Genomic DNA, 24,054 nt, shown 5'->3' with positions numbered 1-24,054 from the left:
GTGAAGCGTGGGTTGGTTGGAGCTGCTGTCAGTCAGCGGGAACAGACTTCCCCTCTCTATCTGGCCCACTGCGGGCGAAAAATTCTCAAGAATTTCCAGCAGATTGAGCCAGTGGCTGTTCTAACTGCTTCCTTCAGAGATTGAAAACATCGGAGAAGGCAGTCTTATTTACAGAAAACCCCTCTCCCGCCCTCTATTAGCTAATTGAACATTTTCCAGGGATATTGCCATCACGAGGTAAGAGCTTGGAGAGTGCACTTCATTTATCTGTTAACCGCTTATAATATTATTTACAGGAGGGGGCACGTCCCATTGCTCCCCACCCGCGGAATGGAGAGTAAACGGGTTCCCCAGGGAGAGGAGGGGAGATGTCGGTTTAATTTCTCCAGCCCCTTCAGTGCATGCCCAGCGGTCAGTGTCTGGGTTCGCTGTGCGCAGCTTTCTTCCGTTTTGAGGTCTGGAGCAGCATGTCGGGGCGGGGCCCATCTCGGCTGAGCCACCCGCTGCTTGCATTTTCTGCGGAGATTTTACGTTCTGCCTGAACTTGGCCGGAAGGCTGGAGTGTGCTGCCCGCGAATGTGCTGGACCGGGACTGGAAGGAGGGAATGGAACTTGGAAGGAACGCTGGCTGGCGTGCTGCAAGTCCATAGGGTCGCAAAGAGTCAGACACGACTGAGCGACTGAGCTGAACTGATGGACGAGAGGAAGGGGCTCGCAGCCCGCGCTTCCCTTCAGCGAAGCCTCGAGTCGCCCACCCTCAACCTGCGGGCGGGAGGATGCTGCGAGTGTCAGCGCCTCCTAGCCGCTGCAGCGGCGGTCGGGCTGAGGGAGACGTGGCGACACCCGGAATCTGTACGCAGCGAGGGTGGTTGAGAGGCGGAGACAGGGAGGCGGAAAGTGCTGGAGGGAACCCAGCCATCTGCACTGCCCGCGGACTGCGCCGGCGGGAGGGTGTGCTTCCTGCCGTGTTTCGCCCTGGTCATTCATCTGTCACGGCCAGCTAGCCAACTGGCTGGACCCGAACTGTCCAAGGGTGAGCTTTTCGGGGGATCGGAGCAGAGAAAGATGCAGAGCCCTGGTTGCTGTCGATCTGAGGACGTGGGTTTTGCTTTGCCAAAAGAGCACTGTAATCTCAAGGCCTTCTGGCCCTTGATGTCTTTTTTAGCAGCCGCTGTCTGTTAGATTAGAGATTTCACGAGAGGTGGCAAAGACGAGACTCCGGGTGGCAATAGACAGGGAATTTGGGCTCTCTAAAGCTCCACCTGCCTTTCCGAGCTTCAAACTGGAAATGTGCAGCAAGGCCTCTTCAGTCTTTTGCACCCTCTTCGCCGGTGTGAAGGAAAGAATGAGGTTGTCTGCGGTTTCAGAATGAGTAACTAAGGTGACAGATTATAATGGTCTGTCACTGTTAAGACAACAGTGGTGTCTTAGCCTAGGGGAAAAAAAAACACTCCAGTGTGTAATAAAATATATCAGTTATAATTTTTCAAGATTTTTTTTTTTCTTGCGACCTTAGTCACTTTCTATTGACCACCAACTCAAGCACCTACTTGACTAGAACCTTAAGAGAAGAGGAAGAGGGGGAAGATGTTAGTGATGTAGCATAGAATGTAAAGGAAAATTCTCCTTTAAAAAATACTTAAATTTACTGAAAGTTTAATGTATAGATGTCAACATTGTATAGGTGCTATAGACGAAATGAAAAATACACACCTTATACTTAGTTCTGAAAAATTCTTCTTAAATGAATGTTTGGAACATGATTCTGTGAGTTGTATCCATGTTAACTAAAATGTTTTAAAAAATATTTGTGGAATTAGAATAATGAATACTTTTCATTGCTCCCTTGTTCTTTTCTCTGTTTGCACATCTAAACATGTATTCAGGTCAAACATAAGGGGAGTCATTTGGGGTTTCTCTTGCTGGTTTTGTTTTTTCCTTCATTTAGACCAGTACATTTTCTTTCCCTTCCTCCTAGCAGGGTATTGGTAAAGAGGATACTGGAGTCCAAATTTCCTGAGATATATTCTGGAGGTTTCCATAATATTTGAATTTATTGGGATAAATTGGTTGTTTTTTTGTAGAGTCATTAAAGAAACATTTTAAGAATATTAAAATTACCTGTGTTTTCATTGTGGAAGTTATTGATAATGAAGATACCTGAGTACCACTTTATAATGGGTAGATATGAATACTTCCTTAAACATTTTTGCTAGAAATATAAAGCTAAGCATGTTTGAGCTGTACTGATCCTTAGAACTCCTGAGTAATTTTGGCATGTACTTAACATGACATCAATAAACTGCCCTTTTGACCTGCTTTCAGCAGTCAAGAGCAGTTTAACTCAAATCCCAAGTGCACGTTACTGCCAGGGACTGTGAGTGCCTCCCCCTTCCAAAAATACATTTGGCCAGCTCTGAGGTATTTAAATCATTGCGGGATTATAAAATTGGAATAAGATGAAAGTATAAAATTGGCATAGCAGTGTTGTAGAGGTATATGTGGCTTTTCTTCACCACTACTGCTATTATTTTTAAATGAAGTGTATACCTCAGAAGTTTACCAAATGCACATTTTCCTTTTCCTGATGCTTTTACCTGAGATTTCCTACTCTCAGGCTGTGGCTTTTTACCAGCACTCTTTTGTGGAATCTCGATGTCTAATCTTGTGGACTTTCAACTTATTTCATTTAACCCTCTTTTCTGAGAGTCCCCCCGCTAGTCAATATTATCAAATCAGGAGTCAACTTTGTTCAATAGAGTTCTGTGTCAGAATCTGATACTTTAATCAGATTAACCAAAGCATTGAGTCAGAGGAAGATGAAGGCCTGGTCACACAAATGAATGTGAAAAAGGGAAGTGTTTTTGCTCATAGAATATGGTGTGCTGCGTAATGTGTTCTTGGGCTCTTAGTTCATTTAAATTTCGCTTTGACATTTTGTGTCTTCAAATGGCTTCAAGCAGAATTACTTGTGCCCTTTGATTCTTTTGGGTTATTTTGACTTTCAAAGATTGAATATAACAGTTAAAAGGAAAATAAGCTAGCCTTGATGTCTGATTGAGAGACCGACTAAGGGTTCCTGAATAACTATTTTTGGCTTGCAGAATGATAAACACAAGCCAATTTTGAATTCAACTGACAGTAAAAATATTTTTTAGGTATTTATCAATTTGTTCTCAGCTCTTTCTGTTATAAAGAACACTGATTTTTTTTTTTAAGGCTTTTGTTTTTTCCCCCACATTACAAATTCTACCTGCTAATAATCAGTGTCTAATCATTTCCATGTGCATCTCGAGAGCTAGGGGAGGGGAGTGGCAGTAGCGGCTGATTGGTAGTTTGAAGCTTTGAAGGAAACTTCTTGATGTGTAAGTTTAATTCAGAGTTATTAATTAGCTTGGGAACAAAGTCCTCTTTGAACTGTTTCTTTGGGAACATGGAGATTAGTATAATTTCGTTATACTGCATTTGGCAAAGGAGATGGAATCACTTCTTTAGACACTCCCTTGCTTGCATAAATGATGCTGACCTAGTTTTGTAAACTGGTGAACTGGGTTATGCTTCTTGTATGCCAATAGCCGATAATATGCTTAAAGTAAATATTTTCCTGTGACTATTCTGCTTACTTTCTGAGATGATTGTGCAGATAAGGAATGAGGAAGGAGGCCAGGTTGAAGACTGATTTTAGTTTATGTAGCCTTAAAGAAACTGCTCAACCTGCATTTCTCATTCTTAAGTAATGTTTACAGTAGATGCATATTGCCTAATGTGAATGCAGCTCTGTTCATTCGGAGGAGAGAGTAAGAAATGACAAGAGTATCCTAGAAGAGCTGCAGGGAAACTATTCAGTATTTATTAGTTTGTAATTCTAGAACTCTTGTTCAAAGTACGGTGTGTGACTGCAAAATGACCCAAGGCTGAGTATGGTATACAAGCTTTCAGATTGAAGCTGAAAGAATAATAATACTTTGCTAATTTCTGGTGTACTCTTCGAATGTGAATGTTTTCTGATAAACATTTAAAGTTTTATTTTTCCTATAAGGCAAAGCTGCTTTGTGAATTATCTCCATCAAGAATTAGTACTTAGCTCTCTTACTTGCAAGATGGTATTACACTTTGAAAGTTCTCTACAAGTTCACCTTTATTTGACACAGTTTTTGTTTTTGAATAAAATGCAACCTTCAAACAGAACCAAAGGAATAAGTTTCTCTTTTTATTTTGGTAATGGAATGCATTGTTTCTCTTTGATACTTGATAAAGAGGTACTGTGTCTCCTCCGCCCCCAATAATGCAAAAGAAGTGAGTTTCAGACTTTAATACATGATGTTAGCTAAAAGGCCAAGAAGGAGCAGTCTCCTAAGTCTTTCACGACCTATTAATTATTTGGGAGGCCATCTTCATTCTAAATTCTGAGAAGGCTGCGCTCATATGTCTTCCATTGCTTAGATATACAAGGGCGTTCTTTGGAACCTCATCCTTTTCTTTCACTTCTATTTACTTACTGAAAGGGCTAATGGTTCTTCCTATACATAACTAGACTGATTTCCAAAAATTTATTTGAAAATGATTGTTTAAAATCTGTAATACATTTTCTTATAGATGCACTCAAGCTGGGCTTTTTGTGTGTGTATGATTGTGCCTTTTGGGGAGATACTTTTTTTTTCAAATCCGTTTCTTATAGAGAAATAATTCAAACATACAATTAAGAAAAATATGACACCTGTATACCCTCCACTGGCATTATCAAATCTTGATATGCTATTTTTTCAAGTTGGTTTTTAATTCATAAAGTAATAGAATGAAATACTTTGGAGATGAATTTCTGTTTAAACCTTATTTGTATGGCAAACTGCCAGCAACACAGTCCTTCCTGCAGGGGCATAAGAATTCCCGCAGCCAACAGCCAGGGGAGGCATTCGGATGAGCCGCAGATGTTAATGTAAATGCATAGATCGGTGGCTCATGAAAAAGACTGCTTGTTACAAATGCAGTTTCCCCTAATCCCTGAGATCACACACATCAGAACTACTTTTTCTTTGTGTCTCTGGTGGGTGTTTGCATGAGCCAGTTTATTTTGACCAGAGTCAGAGCGTATGTAAAGTTCAATAAGTTGAGAAGCCTTAAAACAAACAGAACTGATATCCTAGATTTTATCTATGCTAAAACTTGGGCACTCTCTCAGTACAGAACTATCATAATGTTAGGTAGTTAGAATAGGAAAAAGGAGTTCAGATTGGCGGTGACTAAAAGACAAGGAAGGGAAAAGCCCAGAAAGTAGAACAAAGGAAGGTCAGAGGACCAGAATGAGGACCTCAGGTAGAACAAACAGCACTCCTGGCTAGCCCAGTTTACATAGGGCAGTCCTGGGGACAGGAGGAAAAAACTTCAAAAGAGGAGCTAAAGGGCTGGGGGTGGGGGTGGGGGGTCCCTCTCTTTCTCTTCTCTTTGTGTCTTCTGGGTTGGCATGTGCTCATGCCTTGAGGATGTATTTTCTTTTATTTTCTAAATAAAACTGAGCTGTAACACGGAGTTGAAACACTGATCTGTCCCGAGAGCTGAGACACCGTCTGTCCGAGGGCTTTAACGTCCATCGCTTCAAATTTTTATTGTGATGAGACAAAACCAAGGAAATTACATACTCCCACGACAATAAATATTCTATTAACCAGTTATTTTATTTTCTAATTTCTACTCATCTAAGAAACTTTGTTATTGTTAATATTTGCTCCACCTTTTCTTCAGAGCAATGAAGTTGAGAAGGGAAGACTATTTACACCTGTTTTCTATATTCTCCCTAATCAAAAGTGTGGGCCTGCCAGAACTGCAGCTTGGCATCACGAGGGAGGTGGTCTGAAATACGGCATCTCAGGCACCACCTGGCAGACTAAATCAGAATCTACATTTTAACAAGATCCCCAGGTGTTTGTAGGTTTAAGCTGGAGAAGCACTTGTTCTATGTGATCTGTGCACACTGTCAAATTTTTACTGTCAAATTTAAACACTGTGAGTGGGTGGGGTAGGTAAATCGATTCATTTTTGAAACACTATTCTCAGGAATAGGCTGTTAAATGCCACTTTCTTTAAGACTTCATTCTTGGTAATATCTAATGATATATCAGTTGTATTTGAAATTACTGATGGAGTGTCTCTGTCTCTCTTTCTACTCAGTTGCATCATTTTTCTGGAAGGCATCCCATTATTGTTCCATTGACCTTTCTCTCATTCCCGAGCCCTCTGGAGTTATGTCAACAGCTGCCTTACTTACTTTGGTAAGAAGTGGTGGGAACCAGGTGAGGAGGAGAGTGCTGCTCAGAGCCCATGGGCTGCAGGTGACACCCACATGCCATAGCTCCACTTCAGAGCCGAGATGGTCTCGCTTTGATCCTGATGGTAGCGGCCGACCAGCCACCTGGGATAATTTTGGCATCTGGGATAACCGCCTGGAGGAGCCAATTCTGCTGCCACCCAGCATTAAGTATGGCAAACCAATTCCCAAAGTCAGCTTGCAGAATGTGGGCAGCGCATCGCAGATTGGCAAACGGAAAGAGAATGAAGACCGGTTTGGCTTTGCTCAGCTGACCAATGAGGTCCTGTACTTTGCGGTGTATGATGGCCACGGTGGACCTGCAGCGGCTGATTTCTGTCACACCCACATGGAGAAATGCATCCTGTACGTACAGTGATACAGTGACTTTCATTCTTTGCAGTTTGCTGTATCTTTCCTGTTTAAACTTTCACCTTTTGGCTGAGACAGCCACTGTTAAGGTAGTTATTTGACTGCTTTCATACTATTGTTTTATGAACAAGCAGTAGCTCAAGCATGCTATTAATTGCTGATGAGTATTACCATTTCAGAAATGTGTATGTTTTAACCACTCTCTTGGTGAGAGCACTGACCAGAATCTAACAGCACTTGTGATCATTTCAAGGGAATTCACATAATAAAGTACATGATCTCATGTACTCTGAGAATCTATGAGAAGCACTTACTTCTCTCACTGCACAGCACTTAGTGCTTCAATAAATAGTAATTATTCTTTCAAGTGGTATGAATAGCTTTGAATACTTGTTGAAAATAGCTTTAGATGATTGGCAAAAACATGGGGAAAATGCTTTTAATGAGGGTGTTTTGGAGCTGTTTAAAAAGTTTATTTACAGCAGTCAATATTAATGTATTTTTGAGGATCACACTACTAGAATTAAAAGAGGGGGAGAACATGTAACAGTTAAGACCATGTGACTGTTCTTCCCAAGCATAGTTATTCGTACTGTTCATCAATTGATTTATGTATATTTTGCCTTACTCCACGAAGGAACTCAGTGGCTTAATTTAGTATAAAAGAACTGACCTCTCAGGATTGTGGTGGTGAGGATTAATATCTTTAGATTGGAGATTTAGGCTTTTATTTTATTGTTTTTAGAACTTATCCCTGGGCCTGATTCTTTCTCAATTTGATTTATTAATATGTGGATCTTAAGCATCTGAAAGGCTTCCCAGGAGGCTCTAGTGGTAAAGAACCCACCTGCCAATGCAGGAGACTTAAAAAAGATGTGGGTTGGATCCCTGGGTCAGGAAGATTCCCTGGAGGAGGAAATGGCAACCCACTCCAGTATTCTTACTTGGAGAATCCTATGGACAAAGGAGCCTGGTGGGCTTTGGTCCATTTAGTTGCAAAGACTGAACAGCATCTGAAAGGCAAACCTGAGAGGTCCATTGTACGGAATCTCTGCTCGCTGGGGGGACAAAGAGGAAGGTGGGAAACCTATTGTAAAGTGATTGGTCACTTTTTTTCTCTCCCTGAAGGGATTTGCTTCCTAAGGAGGAGAACTTGGAAACTGTGTTGACCTTGGCTTTTCTAGAAATAGATAAAACCTTTGCAAGGCACGCCCACCTATCTGCTGATGGTAAGTAAAACAATCTCATTCTTTAAAGTCCTGGGGAATTTGGGGTAAGAAGGAAACAATTTAAGCTTTTCAGGGGTGGGAATTTTAATGTTTATTGTAAGAATGCTTACATTGAAAATGACTTTTTAAATAATCATTTTAAATGTTGTTTGGAATCCAAACTAGGGGTAGTATCTCACATTTAAATGAGACATATTAGAGGTTGTTTTAGAAACTGAAGCTCCAAAATAGATCTGATGTTGAATTTTGATCTTAAAAAAGATTAAACATTAAAAAAAATCTGTTTGTTCATTTTATGAACAAGATGCCTGTACTATGAGAGGGTTTATTGTTTTTGTTTTTTAGAGGAATCTGAAGAACGACTACTGAAATTTGCTACAGGGTAATCTCAGAGAGTAGTTGTCCAGACAAGAAAATTGCTAGTTGGTCCTCAAAAGGACAATGGTTAATAGTACTACTTTGTGAAATTAGAAGGAAGATATTTTTTTCTTCCACTTCTTAAAAAAAACTTGATCTTGCAGCTTTCCTATGGTAACTAGTTGACATTTTTGTTTTTATTAGTTAAACACAAGGGTATGACAGCTGACTTTTAGAATTTGTGTACTGGATGCCCTTATATTTTGAAAGAAAAATGTCTCTGATTTTGACTAAATTTTTTAAAACCATTTCATGAAAATGTAGCTAATGTTTTCTAGTAAGCTGGCCCCCAAATTTATTGCTCATAATTTTTGAACGCTTCTATAGCAAACCATTAAAATGTGTGCACATAGACTTCATAACTAATTTTAAAATGAATCATGCAATAATATTCATCTGTCTTTTGTTCATTCTCTTGTTTGCTACTGCTGCTAAATCACTTCAGTCATGTCCAACTCTGTGTGACCCCATAGACAGCAGCCCACCAGGCTCCTCTGTTCCTGGGATCCTCCAGGCAAGAGTCCTGGAGTGGGTTGCCATTTCCTTCTCCAGTGCACGAAAGTGAAAAGTGAAAGAGAAGTAGCTCAGTCGTGTCTGACTCTTTGCGACCCCATGGACTGCAGCCTGCCAGGCTCCTCTGTCCATGGGACTTTCCAGGCAAGAGTCCTGGAGTGGGGTGCTATTGCCTTCTCCAGTGCACGAAAGTGAAAAGTGAAAGAGAAGTAGCTCAGTCGTGTCCGACTCTTTGCGACCCCATGGGCTGCAGCCCACCAGGCTCCTCTGTCCATGGGACTTTCCAGGCAAGAGCACTGGAGTGGGGTGCCATTGCCTTCTCCCTTGTTTAGAGGAGGTCAAAGCTCACCACAGCAATGTGTAGGGCTGGAAATTCTCCCCATTTTACAGATAAGGAACTGAAACTCGGAGAGAGAAAAGGTCAGTTGGAGAGCTAGGGCTGGGATTTTCCTGGCACCCACCGTGGTCTCTCTCACAGGCATGTTTAATGATAAGTATTAGGATGACTCTAGGATGGCTTCATTTGCCATCCTAAGACACTTTGCTTCTCTTTTTCAGTACCTTTATCACTGTCATACTTCTCTGAAAAACTTTAGAGTCCACTCTCATTGTTCAAGGATTTATTTTCTCATTTGTAGATTACTTAGGTCCATTCTCTCTTTTTCATTCCTTTGGAGGTTTTCCCCCTTCCAACTGGCTCCTGAGCTTGTGAAAACAGGAGTTGAGAGAGGGTAGATTTTAGCATAAGATTCTATTCTTGTTCCTAGTGGGTAAAACATACGAAGGTGAAGAGGACATTAAAACACTTTCTTATAGTTTTATTTTCGTAACTCTGAATACTGGTATGCTCTTATTTCATTTATGAGCAGGTCGGCTGTGTCTCACACCATGAAGTTTATCAGCTGTAGTGCAGGTGGTGTGCCCCAGCTGTTGAGTAAACAGGTAGAGCTCAGTGGGCAAGGTTTTCAGAAAGGAATGTTCAGGGGTATCTTGGAAATGTGGCCAACAATAAAAGACCAATAACCTTTCATGGGTGTAGTCAGCCCTCTTGTGCAGGATCTAATTGATAAAAATGCTTAAAACAGTGACAGATTTAGTTTAAAATGTGAGAGGACTCCTTTCATTTATGAAATAATAAATTACAGTTAAAGGGAATTTTGAATTTAGGGAGAGAACTGATCTAATTTGCTCTCTTAAAAGAAATTTTCTACAGACACCTTTCTCACATCAGTTTAGCAAAGGAATGAATAAAATAGTTCTTCATTTCTAATAATTAAATGAAAATGTATTCATTTAAACTTAGTTCCTCTGTCATAATTTTTGAGTTAATGATCTCAGAACTTTCATAAGATATTCTAAAGTTTATTTTTCATTTAGTGGCAGTTTGCTTAAAAGTATAATGGAGCATGACAGAATGATGGTTAGCATACTACTAAAGGAAAAAGAAAGGATCTATTATGACATTGTCCTTCTTGAGTCTTATTTTGGATGTATTCTTATGGGTCAATTAGTCTCTGTGGTTTTTTTTTAAATAAGTATTTTGAGAACAATTTTGAAATTTATTCTTAATCAGTTGCCAGGCTTTCAAAATTTCAAAAATTGGCTTTTGATATTTGGGGTTTATTTTATCAAATATACTAAACTTTTCAATTTGTGGATTTAAAAATAACATACACCACTTCAGATTTCAAAATTATTATTTAAATTAATTTTTTTTTTTTTTTTTTTTACTTTTTAGTAGAACTGAAGCAGTATCAGTATTATAAGAGTAGATAATATTCTTTTTGGCATAGCTGTGGGTAGGACCAGTGCTAGTTATATAAAGTTGTGAAGAAGCGCAGTTTGCCCTCTCCAATTTCTTCCACTTTTTCTTTTAGCATCAGCTCCATTTGTCCTCACTGAACCCTTTTCTGTGAGCAGCGTGAGGGTAGGGACCATGGCTTATTCATTTTTGAATTTCTAGTGTTCAGCATCCTGCATAGAGTCTGAAAAATACTCAATAATTATTTGGACTAAACTGATCTCCATTGCTTACCCTTTATCACCGAAGTAATTATAACTTATAACTTGACTATCCTATAGCCAATTTAACTAAATTATTTAATGTATATATTTTAATGTGTTACCACTTCTGGGGGTATTTGAATTTTGAGTAAGGAAAGCTGAAAAGAGATTGGGTAAACCTCAGGAATGAATCACTAATGGTGGAATTTCAGGTGGTGTAAGAGTGCCCCATGTCATACTATTAGCTTTCTCAAAAGAAAGTGAAAATAATAAGGGGAAAATAAAACATACTCATCTTTTTAAGACTCTCATCTAAAGCTGCCATATCTGCATAAAATACTTCAAGCTTTCTCATTAGCATTTAAAATATTTATTATTTCAGTTTTAAATGAGGGTAGTTTGAGGAGAATAAAATCAGAATATCGTTTATCAAGAAACAGCCCTTAAGAAATTGCTGGCTATCTATATTGATTTGTTGTAGATGCATTTTGAATTTACCCTTATTTACAAATAGCTAATTTCACCATCATCTTTGAATATTTTGTATTCATTTTATACCAGTCATGTGTATTTTTACAACTAATGAAATCAGCCAGTAAGTTCAAATGATGTCTGTCCCATTAGTTTATTGTTTAATGGACAAACTGTCACTTAAACCAGATGGAAGAAAATTTAGATGATATCCTATATATCCAATAAACTCTTCGAAGTGTTTCTAGATTACTTAAGATTTGAAAGCAACAAAGCTCCCCAAGAGACAAATGGATCAAAGAGAGAAGATGCTCTGACGTTCAGAGTGGGAGACGTTGGTGGCAGTATTGTGAGTCTTGTTGGAAACTTCCCTGCTCTTCGTATTATTTGATCTCTTTATGGAAGGATTAAACTAAAAAATAACCAGTATGAGAAATGCAATGTGTCTGATTACCCTTGTTATGTTGGAGGCAGCCAAAAACAAAACAATAGGGACAGCGTTGGAGAGATACTCTTATTGTGCCGTTACTGCTTCAACTTGTTCCTCTGATTTAGTGTTTATGATTCATACATATCCAGAACGTCATTTTGGTAAATATTGTAACTATATTTGTTTATCCATATTGTTGACACAGTTGAATGATTTCTGGGTGGGGGTGGTTATACTTTGAAAAGTACAGCTTGATTCTTTATGTTGCCATTCAAAATCTTGATCATTTTTTCTTTTGATATATTGACCTGCAACACTGGGGGAAAGAGAGAGCTGCAGAAACTCCCATTTTATGAATTACATAAAATTGTAAACATTCTTTAGCACTCAAGAGCCTTACTAGCTTTTATCTAAACAATTAAATTAATCATTCTATTCAGGAAATACTGTCTAGATCCTAAAATCCCTGCATTTACCAATAACAAGCTACTCCTTGTATCTGGTATAGGAGGTGCTTTGATTCCTTTTGATTTATATTTTAATCCTAGCAATTTGGTAGTATCCTGTAGTTTACATCCTTTCTAGTATGCTTGTCAGATACGAATTATTAAGTGCTCTACCCGTAAATTTCCCTTTTGTTACTGGGACAATTCTGATATTGATACCAAACATATTTACAGTGATTTTTTTTTTCAACTCAGTAAAGGTACTGATTTACTGTTCAAGATGAATTGGCTGAGTCTGTGTGTATGTCACCACATATGTGTGTTGGTGCACATACATTTGGATATGGGTTTTCCTACCTTGGAAAGACAAAAAACTAAGAAGTGTTACTCTGTGATGAAGAAAACAGACTCAACTACAAAATACCATCAACTTGGTCAAACTGAGTTTTGGAATCATTGACTTGGCATCTCCTGAAATATTATGTAATTTGCTACTGAAAATTTCACCAAAATAAAAACCCTTCCCCTTATTTTGCAGCTCTTTCTCTACCCTCCCCTGTGTTACAGGTTTGTAATGTTTGAGCACAATTCCTGGGTGAATTTCCTATTTGCCTCTGTGCGTGTTATTTGTGGCAGAGAACTGTGCCTGGTCAGCAGCTCTAGACCTGGAGCCCGTGGACACTATATGCTGGGCTTCAGTGGAAAGAGAGATCTGCTTAATTTTGTCCCAGGTGAAGGAGTCCAGCGGTTCCTAGCCTGGACTACTGGAAGGTTCCCACATCCTCTTTGTCCCATTAGTTGAGATGACTTGCAGTAGAAAATGTCCAGTGAGTGTTAAGAACTTATTGAAAGATGTCTTAGTTTTATAATTTTATTGTTAAGGAAGAAAGTGAGAATTTTTACTCCCATGTTAAATGTTAAATGAAACTAAATGCTGATTTAATATTTATATTCTTAGATGCTTAGCAAACCAGAATCAACTGTTTAAAAAACTTTCCCATAAATCCTGGGATTTTGGAACTGTGAAGTTGGGTTGGTTAAAAACTCAAACTATTTTAAATATCTAGGTGGCAGAGCCATGGATTATAATCCTAAATGGCTAAATTTGAAGTTTTTCATCTATGAAGTATTAACTCTTTTGAGGTAGCCAATTAAAAAAAAAAAAAAAAAGCTGCCCGTTACATTTTAAGCAAACGAGAGGAGCATTAAACTCCCTGAACAAGTAGCATCTGAGTAAATGCTATGTTTCTTACCAGGCTCTTCTAATCATTTGAAAAGATTACAGTGGTTCAACTGTAAAGATTCCCTTATATAATGTTTTATGAAACTAAAAACTTAATGTTTGTAATATAAACATCACTGATACTTAACACAAAAACTTTTGTGTTATACAATGACAATATATAATCTACTTTAGTATTGCCACAATGATATTACTTTGGCACAGCAGTTCCAAAATCAAGAGATAAATGGGAAGATAGTGCAACTATAAATGCTACTTCTCAGTAAATTCAGCATGAATATAGGAGATTAAGCAGGGTTTTTTCATTTTTTTCCCCCATTTTTACTTTTCTGATTAAAGCAGGCATTTTAATACATTGATTGGAAAATATATACATATATATCTTTCCAAATGCATTACTGCTGTTTTAAAAATTGCCTTAAAAAAATTGGAAAGACAGCCTCAATCAGTCAATAGCATTTCATTTTTCTTAAATCTGCCTTTGAAGTCAAAATCATTTTTAGATGATCACCTGAATATTTTACTTAGATGCTTTAAAGAATTAACCATGTTACTGAAGATAATACCTGCTTTAACTGTTATCTTCTTAGATTTTTTCAATTTGCTTTACTTTTCAGTCTACTTTCATAGTATTCTCTCTTTGACAAGGCTCAATGCACCCTCAAAAATTTCAACAAGTAGTGACGAACTTAGGGCAGACAATTTAGAATAAAGTAAAGAAAGATGCAAAATGCACTTTGAATTGGATGAAGGAAACAGCGATGACCTCAGGCCAAGCTACATATAATTTTGTCATTGGTCAGGGGAAATTAACATTCTTGGAATGCTCTGGGCCCAGGCTGTGACCACAGGAACAGCACTTGGCAGTACTTTTCCTGCATTTGGGTACAGACTGATTGTTTCAGATCCTGCTGGAACCAGAAGTGTGAACTATACCAAGTTTATGGGAAACTAGAATGAATTTCATTCCCTGCCCTCCACATTTTCTCCTAATATAATGATGGCTGTAACTTTGTTTTACATCTGGGGAGGACAAAGATAATCATGAAAAGAATGTGAACCTTTAACCATTTTAGGATTTCTTTTTTTTTTTTTTTGGTGAACATTTGTAAAATTAAAGCAGTTATAGAAGGAAAGAATATAAAATACAGTTCTTAAAGAGCCAATGAAACACTTGACATATCTTGCTTAGCCTATTAATTGATAATACTTCCATAGGATGGGGGTAGAAGAAAAAAGCTGAGTGTGTAGATTACAGAAAAGTTGGCTTGCCTAAAAGGACTCTGTAGACCTAAATCACTCTGCCTTATTAGCCAATCTAATTAAAATGTAATACTTTTAATCCTGACACGTGATGTACACAAAAAGATGTCAGAATGATAAATTCAAGTGAGTTCTACTTTATATAAATAAAAGCCATTTTGAAATAGTGATGCATTTTTACCAAATTAGGTTAGCAGGTTTTTCTGTTTGCATAGAGCCTTGTTACTGAATTAAATACTTCTTTTTCTGCATGCTCTTACTTCCATAGTTCATTTGCATTTTATTTGCATAGCTCTAGTTAAATTAGAATGATACATTTCAGCATTAGTTTAACATGCCTGTGTTTTATTTTGTAATAAACATTCCAGATCCAATCATTTGATTGTCACTGATTTGTACTCTTCTTCATCATTTGCAGCAACGCTTCTGACCTCTGGGACTACTGCAACAGTAGCCCTATTGAGAGATGGTATTGAACTGGTTATAGCTAGTGTTGGGGACAGCCGAGCTATTTTGTGTAGAAAAGGAAAACCCATGAAGCTGACCATTGACCACACTCCAGAAAGAAAAGATGAGAAAGAAAGGTAACACATCCGTTGATCCATCTATGAGGATGATATGTATATAGCTCAAAATAGAAATAAAACCTTGCATTTTAAACTGACTTCATGCTTAAGTTTAATCCTTGGTTTTCTGGGTATCACATCATAGTCTTTTAACTTTTTTTGACCAGGATTAAGAAATGTGGGGGGTTTGTAGCTTGGAATAGCTTGGGACAGCCTCACGTGAATGGCAGACTTGCAATGACAAGGAGTCTCGGAGATTTGGATCTTAAAACCAGTGGTGTGATAGCAGAACCTGAAACAAAGAGGATTAAGGTAAGAAAAGACTTGCAAACACTTGCTAGCAAACACAGGCAAGGAATGAACACAGGATTGTTTCCAGCTGCAGGCTTTCTTGGAAGCCTTAATTGAAGCCTGTATGACTTCTAAAAAAGAAGTGATTAATGAAAGGAAAGATAAACTTTTCAGGTAAAGTAAGATACTACTTTCCTGGCCTTATGTATGATGAAGTGTTGGCTTTGTTTCATCCTGCTATGGAATTTGCCTGGAAGCCTGGTTTTACCTCCCTTCCTCACCTGCACCTCATCCTTCAGCATCACCATCATTTGGAAGCTATCCTGACTTCCCTTTTCCACCAAATCAGAGAATCACCCCACCTCTCTTTCAGGGACATCTTCTGCTTGCTACTAATCATTGTCCCCCTTACACTACACTTCCCCCAGCATACACCTAGTGGTGAACTGATACTTTACCTATATAAGTCCCAGCCTGCTCTAGTACCTCACACACTGTATATGGGGGTAGGCTCCCAATAATGGCAGCAAATGATTATTAATTTATGGAACAGTTTTATGTCTTATAGATATCCCACTTATGTTCATTTCATCTAACAAATACTTATATAGCAGTTTACAATGTGTTGGACTCTGTTCAAAATAGCTACTCCTAGCCCATTTTATAGAGAAAACAAATCTGGAGCATATACAGTTCAACTTACCTATGTTTTCCCAGCTGAAAAATAGAGGTGGGCTTCACACCCAGGAGGTCTGGCTTCAGATACTCTTAGCCATTATATTAGGCTGCCTCTCAGCATTTAGCTATCTGGCTTCTTCCTCCATGGTGTTACTAAATAAATGTTAGGTCTGTCCTCCATGATTGATGCTAAATGTTGCTGTTTAGCAACATGCAGGCCTGTTTTCACTCTGTTTGTCTGTAAGTTCTGAAACACAGATGACTACTCTGTAAACAGATAAAAATCACTGAATTATGAAGATTATTCTAAGGCCAAGTCTAGTTTGTAATTCTATACATTTGGTTCTGATTGCAGCTTCTTCATGCTGATGACAGCTTCCTGGTCCTCACTACAGATGGAATTAACTTCATGGTGAACAGTCAAGAGATTTGTGACTTTGTAAATCAGTGCCATGATCCAAATGAAGCAGCCCATGCAGTGACTGAACAGGTAACACAGCAGAGATTCTGCTAGAAAAATCCCAAAGTGGGGAGGAGAGGACAAAGTGAGGTACAGGTCTTGGTGCAGCCAGGAGGGGCCACCACTGTCTGGAGCTTTCTTTGAAATCATGTGTTTTAGCTTTCAGTATTACAGTAAATTTCACACTTGACCCCATAGTATTAACAATTAAAAATTTTTTTTGGCCGGTCTCCCAAGTAGTTAAGTAAAATTAATTTGTCAAGAAAACAAGCTATGTTTATTTTTGGCTTTGTACCTATCTTGAAATGTTAGTAACATCAATAGTAAATTATAACAATAGCAAGTACTATATGTCAGACACTTTTCTGTTTATATGTATTTAACTCATGTAATCATCACAGTAACCTTCTGAGGCTACTAACTCACTCTTAGGTTAGAACTAACTCTTCTTTACAGAGGAGGAGAGCAGAGGCACTGTCACATTCCAGAACTGGGCTTCAAACCCAGATAGCTGAGCTCTCAGTACAACCACTAGATCATTTTAAACTAGACTGCTCCGTGTAAATATCCAATATGAAAACACTATGGTTAAAAAACATACACTATGGCATAATCAACTTCTTGTTTTTAAAAATGGGTGCATGAAAACAAATACAAAAAGGTATATGGATGAGTTGTATGCCCGTGTGCCAGTTAGAGCTAAAATTTGGAAGCTAGATAATATCCAGTGTAAAAAAATGTAAAATTTCCATGTTTTGGATAGATAGCTCTTCTAAGTTCTAGCCATCACTAATCATTAGAGGCACATTTTAACTCATACATACAGCTATTTTTGCATTCCCAATTTTTACATTTGCAATCGGGGAGCCAAATTTGGCCCAAACTTTTAAGTGCTAACATTTGGAATTAAGATATAAGATTTTACTTAAAAAGCATTATTTACTTGGAATAAGTTATTCCAAGTTAAGCATGAGTTATTCACTTGGTAACTATATATGCTCATGAAATTAAGAAACAGCCCAATTCTTGTGTATGTCCGCTTCTTTCTTAATTTCAACCACTTGTCTTAGATATGTATTTTCTAACTACCAGGGCATACTATCCCTCACCTGAGTACTATTACTCATATAATACTTATCATAATCAACTAATTTAGTTTACATTCACTTTTCCATGTTTTAGAGAGAGCTGTATAATAAATATTCTGTATGTATCTGTGCATATCTATTGCCTTTGGATATTAGTTTCCTAGGTTAAATTTATCAAAGCAAAATTGTTAGGTAAAAAAATATACAGCATTCTGAAGCTTTTAATAAGCTTGCCAAATTGCCCTCCAGAAATACTATCCATGTTATACTTTTAACTAGCATGTTTTATAGTTTGTATTTCTCCAAATTCTTATCATAGGTAATGTCTTGTCAATTGATAGGTGGAAAAATCAAATTTTAGTGTTTTAAATTTGCACCTTTTTTCTTTGTTAGTAAAGCAAGCCATTTGCACAGGTTTACTAGCCATTTGTATTTCTTGTCTGTGTATAGCTTTTTTCCCCCATGATCTTATAGGCATGTTTGTGTTCATGGTTATTGTAAGAACTTCCTATATATTAAGTTTATTAGTACTTTGTCTAATATTGCAAATATATATTTTTTGATCTTCTTATTTGTTTGTAAAACTTAAAAAAATTTTAAAAGGTTTTTATATCACATATTTTTATCAATCCTTTCCTTCTAGTTTTGACCTCAACCTGTGAGGTCATTTTGCTGTTAAATATAATCCCAAGCACTCTTATCTTTTTTGATAATTTTTTCTCTTTTTTGTTTTTTAAATTATAAAAGTGTGATAACACATTTACAGAAGACTTGGAAAATTCAGAACAAAGTTACATATATATATTACAATTATTTTCTCAATTAGATAAGTTGAGATTTTTAGTTGAAGTTTCAATATCAAAGTCTCAAAAAGTAATAGAATAAATAGACAGAAAAGTAGAAGGATATAACAGACCTGAAAAGCACCATGAACCAATTCAATGTAATTAAGATTAATACAATTTTTACACAACAGCAGGATACAAATTCTATTCAAGTTCCCATAGACTATAAACCAGGAGACACTGGATATATCCAGAAATGTAAAAACAAGGTGCACAAATTTCATGGTCTAAAGGTATTAAAATCATACAGAGTCTGTTCTCTTATCACTGTGGAATTATACTGACTGTATCATTTGCTGTTTGCATTTGTTTCTAAAATTGACTTATAATTCTACTGTAGGAGGTATGAAGTAAAGTTGCTCAGTCACATCTGACTCTTTGCGACCCTGTGGACTGTAGCCTGTCAGGCTCCTCTGTCCATGGGATTCTCCAGGCAAGAATACTGGAGTGCGTTGCCATTTCCTTCTCCAGGGGAATCTTCCTGACCCAGGGATCGAACCCTTGTCTCCCGCATTGCAGGCAGATGCTTTAACCTCTGAGCCACCAGGGAAGCCCAGTAGGAAGTATAGTTTCTGCCAATTTTCCATTTTGTATGGACCATAATAAACTATCTTATAGTTTTATATCTTTGTATAATTCCATTTCTTTTTAATTTTTTAAAGTGTTTATTTTTGGCTATGTTGGGTCTTCATTGCTGCACACAGGCTTTCTCTAGTTGCGGTGAGCAGGGCCTATTCTTCATTACAGTGCATGGGTTTCTCATTGGGGTGGCTTCTCTTGTTGCAGAGCACAGATTCTAGGTGTGCAGGTTTCAGTAGTTGCAGCACATAGGTTCAATAGTTGTGGCTCATGGACTCTAGAACGTGGGCTTAGTAGTTGTGACAGCTGGACTTAGTTGCTCCGTGTTATATGGAATCTTCCTGGACCAGGGATTGAGCTCTGGTCCCATGCATTGGCAGGCGGATTCTTATCCACTGTATCACCAGGGAAGTCATCCATTTCTTAGGTTATAATTTCTTTAAGCTAAATTCCTAGAAGCAGAATTGCTAGGTAAGAGCTAACACTCTCTGAATCCTTAACCTTTCATTCAGTTCAGTTCAGTTCAGTCACTCAGTTGTGTCCAACACTTTGGAACCCCATGGACTGCAGCATGCCAGGCTTCCCTGTCCATCACCAACTCCCAGAGCTTGCTCAGACTCATGTCCACCACGTTGGTGATGCCATCCAACCATCTCATCTGTGTGTAACCTTGCATTAGTCCCTATGCTAAATGCTTTATGTGTATTTTCTTCTTCAGGAGCTACATATCTTATACCTTATTAGTTCACTGGTACAATTTGCCAAAACTGCTACAGTGGTATATACTTTGGGTCATTAGTTATCCTATCACAATCTAAAAAACTGTGGGCATTGATACCTGGGGAAAGAATCACAAACTACTGTGAAATAACTTTTAACTGTGTGTTAAACCAGTTTGGCCTTCCAGGGAAAGGCTGATTTCTTTTTGTACGGATCCTGATTTTCATTTCATTTCTTCCTTCCTGCCATACCTTGCAGGCAATACAATATGGTACTGAAGATAACACTACTGCAGTAGTAGTGCCTTTTGGTGCCTGGGGAAAATACAAGAACTCTGAAATCACCTTCTCATTCAGCAGAAGCTTTGCCTCCAGTGGACGATGGGCCTGATTGCTTGCTGGGACTTGTAGTTTCTGTGCAACAGTTTTTCACTGAGTGTATCAAGAAACTGATTAGATTTTAAAAGTCAACTGTAAGTCGTGATCCTAGAAATCACTAGACCAGTACATAAATCAACATAAACTTAGTAACCACTTACATAGTAGTTTTTCATAAGTACCTGTGATATTTATGTTCTGCTAACTGTATATACTCAGCATAAATATGTGGAATTCAGATACTGTGAGTGAGCCTCTGCGTTGAGTGAGCAAATGAAACATGATTTTGGTATGCTTGCTGAGTGTTAAATTTCTAATTTTTAAAACTTTTAGGCAGCTGTGAGCTTCCTTTGATCATTTCTAATCTTTATTCATTTGACCAGGTTCTTGCCTTCAAGTTCTTCAAAACTAGTCAATATTTTGACGGCTACTCAATGTGTTATCTGCAAGTGTTTACTATATTTTGTATTCTGCATCACTTACTGGTGAAATTAACAATACAAAAGAAATTAATTCGGCTAACATGACACTGTTAAACTGTATACATATGTACTACAGTGCACTTACATATTTCATCTGTGTCACCAGCTCTCTCCTATGTGTGCTGTACTAAGTTGCTTTAGTCATGTCTGACTATTTGTTCCCCTGTGGACTGTAGCCCTCCAGTCTCCTCTGTCCATGGGATTCTCCAGGAAAAAATGCTTGAATACGTTGCTATGCCCTCCAGGGGATCTTCCTGACCCAGGGGTCGAACCTGCAGCTCGCATTGCAGGCAGATTCTTTACCTCTGAGACAGCAGGGAAACCCCAGGTCTCTCTTGCCCCCACTCAATTCATTCCTGTTTTTCTGTTGCTAATATATAGCTGTGACTATTCATTCATATCAGAAAAGAATGTCCAATATAAGAGTTCTTTGGTCAAAGCTATACAAAGTACATCTGATAGTATCAGGTATTTTGTATGACGTTTCTATTTGTTATCTCTAATCCCAAATTTTGTGTTTTGTATATAGTCTGTTTATATCACTTTTTGTATACAGTAAGCAAGTCGGATAATTTGTCCTTAAAGATAATCCCACATTGACTGATAATTGCTACAGACATAGCTTGAAGTTTATGTCTTCTTTTTCGAAGTCTCATAAAGAATAAATCTTAAAGCATTATCTATTTCAGCTTGCTATGTAATTTAGGGATATAAAACTATATTTCCTTATATACATATATAAGTTTACTGTTAAAATGTGAATCCCTGAATATGTGTATGGAATTATAGCAGCAGTTTAATTCTGCAGACAGTGTAAATTTGTTATGTGTAGGTGTATGTACATATGTATATTTTCGACTAATGGAAAATGAAAGGGAACAATCTTTCATAGCTCCTTCACCAGTTAGCTGTATATTATTGATACATTTATCTCTAAGGACTCTTGACAAACTGAGGGAAGTTTTGTAGTGGAGAACCAACGGTTACTGGCAGATAGGTTAAAATTATTGTAGGAGATATTTTGTGGTAGGTAACTTATGTGGAAAAAGCTAGGAACAGAACCAGCATGTTGAAGCTACATTGTTATATGGTAATTTGCATATAAAATAATAGGGTGTGAGAAGAATGCTTAAATGTTAAGAAAGATGTGGAGTTTTGTTGTAGAAACAAAAGAAACACCAAAACTTTAAAGTTGATATAATTTAAACTCTTAGCTTTCTGGTTGATGTTTTTTTCTTCTTTAAGTTTTACTCAAGGCTTATTAGAAGGAAGAGGGCACAATATATTCACATCTTCTCACCTTTTTGGGAATGGAAGAAAATAAATCTTGAGCTTTCCTATCTGTATTAGTTAGGAATTTTCCTTTGGAAAAAAGTGGTATGGGAATATTTCAAGTTTTTTTTTTTTTTCTTTCAAGGAAGTTTGGTAAAAGAAAGGAAAATATTACAGGAAAGAATATGGTCTTCTATTTGTTGCCTGGAAAATGAGGAACCAAAGTGGTCTAAGAAGGCTGGAAAACTTTCTCGCTTTTTCTGTGTAGGGTCCTGGGACATAAACATGGAGGCTCCATTTAGGAGTATGAAGGGTTTCCAAACTAGGAAGCTAACAGAAACTCTGAAGCACAGATGACCTCCTAAAAATGTAGGTTTTATTTTTGTTTTGAATTCTTCACTTTGCTATTCCTCTCTGTTGTTTTAAAAAAACACGGGTGGGAGTGATGTCAAGTTCAGAGGTCTAAGAGTCACTGATCCCATTGGGTGGACTGCCAACTGTGACAAAGAATTTGCAGACTACATAGGCCTTGGTCTGGGATGGAGTTTGCTCTGATCCACCTGAAAGTTTTTAAAACCTGAAACTAGTCAGCTTTGACTACAGCATAAAAACACACTGATGTTTGTTTTTTAAGCCACAATGTTGAAGTATAACTTTTAGATTATTATAACCCATAAAAGATAAGCATACATGTATTAGGCTTCTAAGTCTATTACTGAAAATTATGCAAATAATGGAACAAAAGGACTGTTCTAAATAGTTTTTTTAGTTATAACTGTGAATTTGCCATGTGGCTATTACCATGTGGGTATCGGTATGGTGTAAATTATATTAATGTAATTAAACTTAAATCAAACATATTTATGTTTGCCTTTCATTTATATGTAGTATATAAATCATCTTTCTAAAATGTGTTGCCAAACTATTTGCCATCATTGATTTGGCAAAATATTCTGAAAATCATTGTGATTTTTTACAAGTATAAATTAAGTACCTTATATATTCAAGTGTAAATGGAATCCTGCTTTCTATCAACCATTTGCTACAGACCCTTGTGTTAAGTGCTTCAAAGTTTTATTCATTTTTTCCCAAAGAAAAAGAGTTTTGGTGGAATCAGTTTTGAATTTCTATGCTCTATGATGGGAACATTTCTCAAGTCCATTTAAAAAATTACTTACTTTGAAGAATTGTTAGCATGTAATTTAAATAGAAATTATTTTTTCAAAGTTGTATTTTATTTTTTTAATGAATCTTGGCAGAGAATGAGTAGGCCTATGTTAACTTTTCAGTATCTAAAACAGGACATTTAGTTTCCTTTCAAAGAATGGGCAAGGATTAAATTTCATGATAATATGACAGACAATAAGAAAATGCTCCAAGGTGGGGTGGGGGAAGGGATAGTTAAAGTTTAGTATTGAACACTTAAACACAAATACTCACTTGTATTTTCCTTTAGCACTTCAGTTGTTCATATACCTGCATCTGTGGAAAGTGACATAAAACCTTGGTTGGGTTACATTTTATTGTATTTATTAGATTCACTTCTCTGGATGAGTTCAACAGAAATAAAAAGTCATGTCTTTAGAAGCCAAACTGTGATGGTCTGCCTGTTGCTTTTGGCATCTGGAATGAGACCGCCTGACTCTCTGGCAGCTCTCCTTGGTTGTTAAGATTGTTGAAACAACCCGTTGATGGTCCTATTGAGCGTTCCAGGCTGTGAAATCATCATGTTGTTCCATCTCCAAGAATGACTTATCCTTCACTGGATTCCTGTACAGAACTGTGTCCCAAATTAAGCTCTGCCAAAGTGCTCTTGTGTACATTGGTTTTATAATTTACTAAAGTACTATTTGGTTGTAAAGCACTTCTGTAGTGTGTTGATATAATCGCTGCTTTGACCATTGTTTTGAAAGTATGAATTAGAGTGACTGTAAGCATACTAAAATCAAATCACAGTGTTTAAAACATTTAAATAAAGTACATGCATTAAACATTTTTAAAATCCAA

At 37.4% G+C, this 24,054-nt stretch overlaps 1 protein-coding gene across 3 annotated transcripts; it reads left to right on the top strand.

Moving 5' to 3' along the window:
• Positions 1 to 27: 27 nt before the first annotated feature.
• Positions 28 to 24,054, top strand: PPM1K (protein phosphatase, Mg2+/Mn2+ dependent 1K). Of its 3 annotated transcripts, none has more exons than XM_070452122.1 (7): positions 28 to 237; positions 6,166 to 6,667; positions 7,802 to 7,902; positions 15,108 to 15,273; positions 15,423 to 15,567; positions 16,580 to 16,714; positions 18,958 to 19,240. In XM_070452122.1, exons 2-7 carry the CDS (start codon positions 6,240 to 6,242, stop codon positions 18,964 to 18,966), a joined length of 984 nt encoding a protein of 327 aa, XP_070308223.1. In that variant the 5' UTR covers positions 28 to 237; positions 6,166 to 6,239; the 3' UTR covers positions 18,967 to 19,240. The 3 variants fall into 3 exon arrangements, with proteins under 3 accessions (XP_070308223.1, XP_020724638.1, XP_020724639.1); XM_020868979.2 differs by lacking the exon at positions 18,958 to 19,240 and adding an exon at positions 20,175 to 24,054 and having other exon boundaries at positions 29 to 237; XM_020868980.2 differs by lacking the exons at positions 28 to 237; positions 18,958 to 19,240 and adding exons at positions 410 to 1,033; positions 20,175 to 24,054.

This window comes from Odocoileus virginianus, chromosome 21, assembly GCF_023699985.2.
Source record: "Odocoileus virginianus isolate 20LAN1187 ecotype Illinois chromosome 21, Ovbor_1.2, whole genome shotgun sequence".
NCBI lineage: Eukaryota > Metazoa > Chordata > Mammalia > Artiodactyla > Cervidae > Odocoileus > Odocoileus virginianus.
The sequence above is the reverse complement of the archived record's forward strand: the minus strand, read 5'-3'. Positions and strand labels throughout refer to the sequence as shown.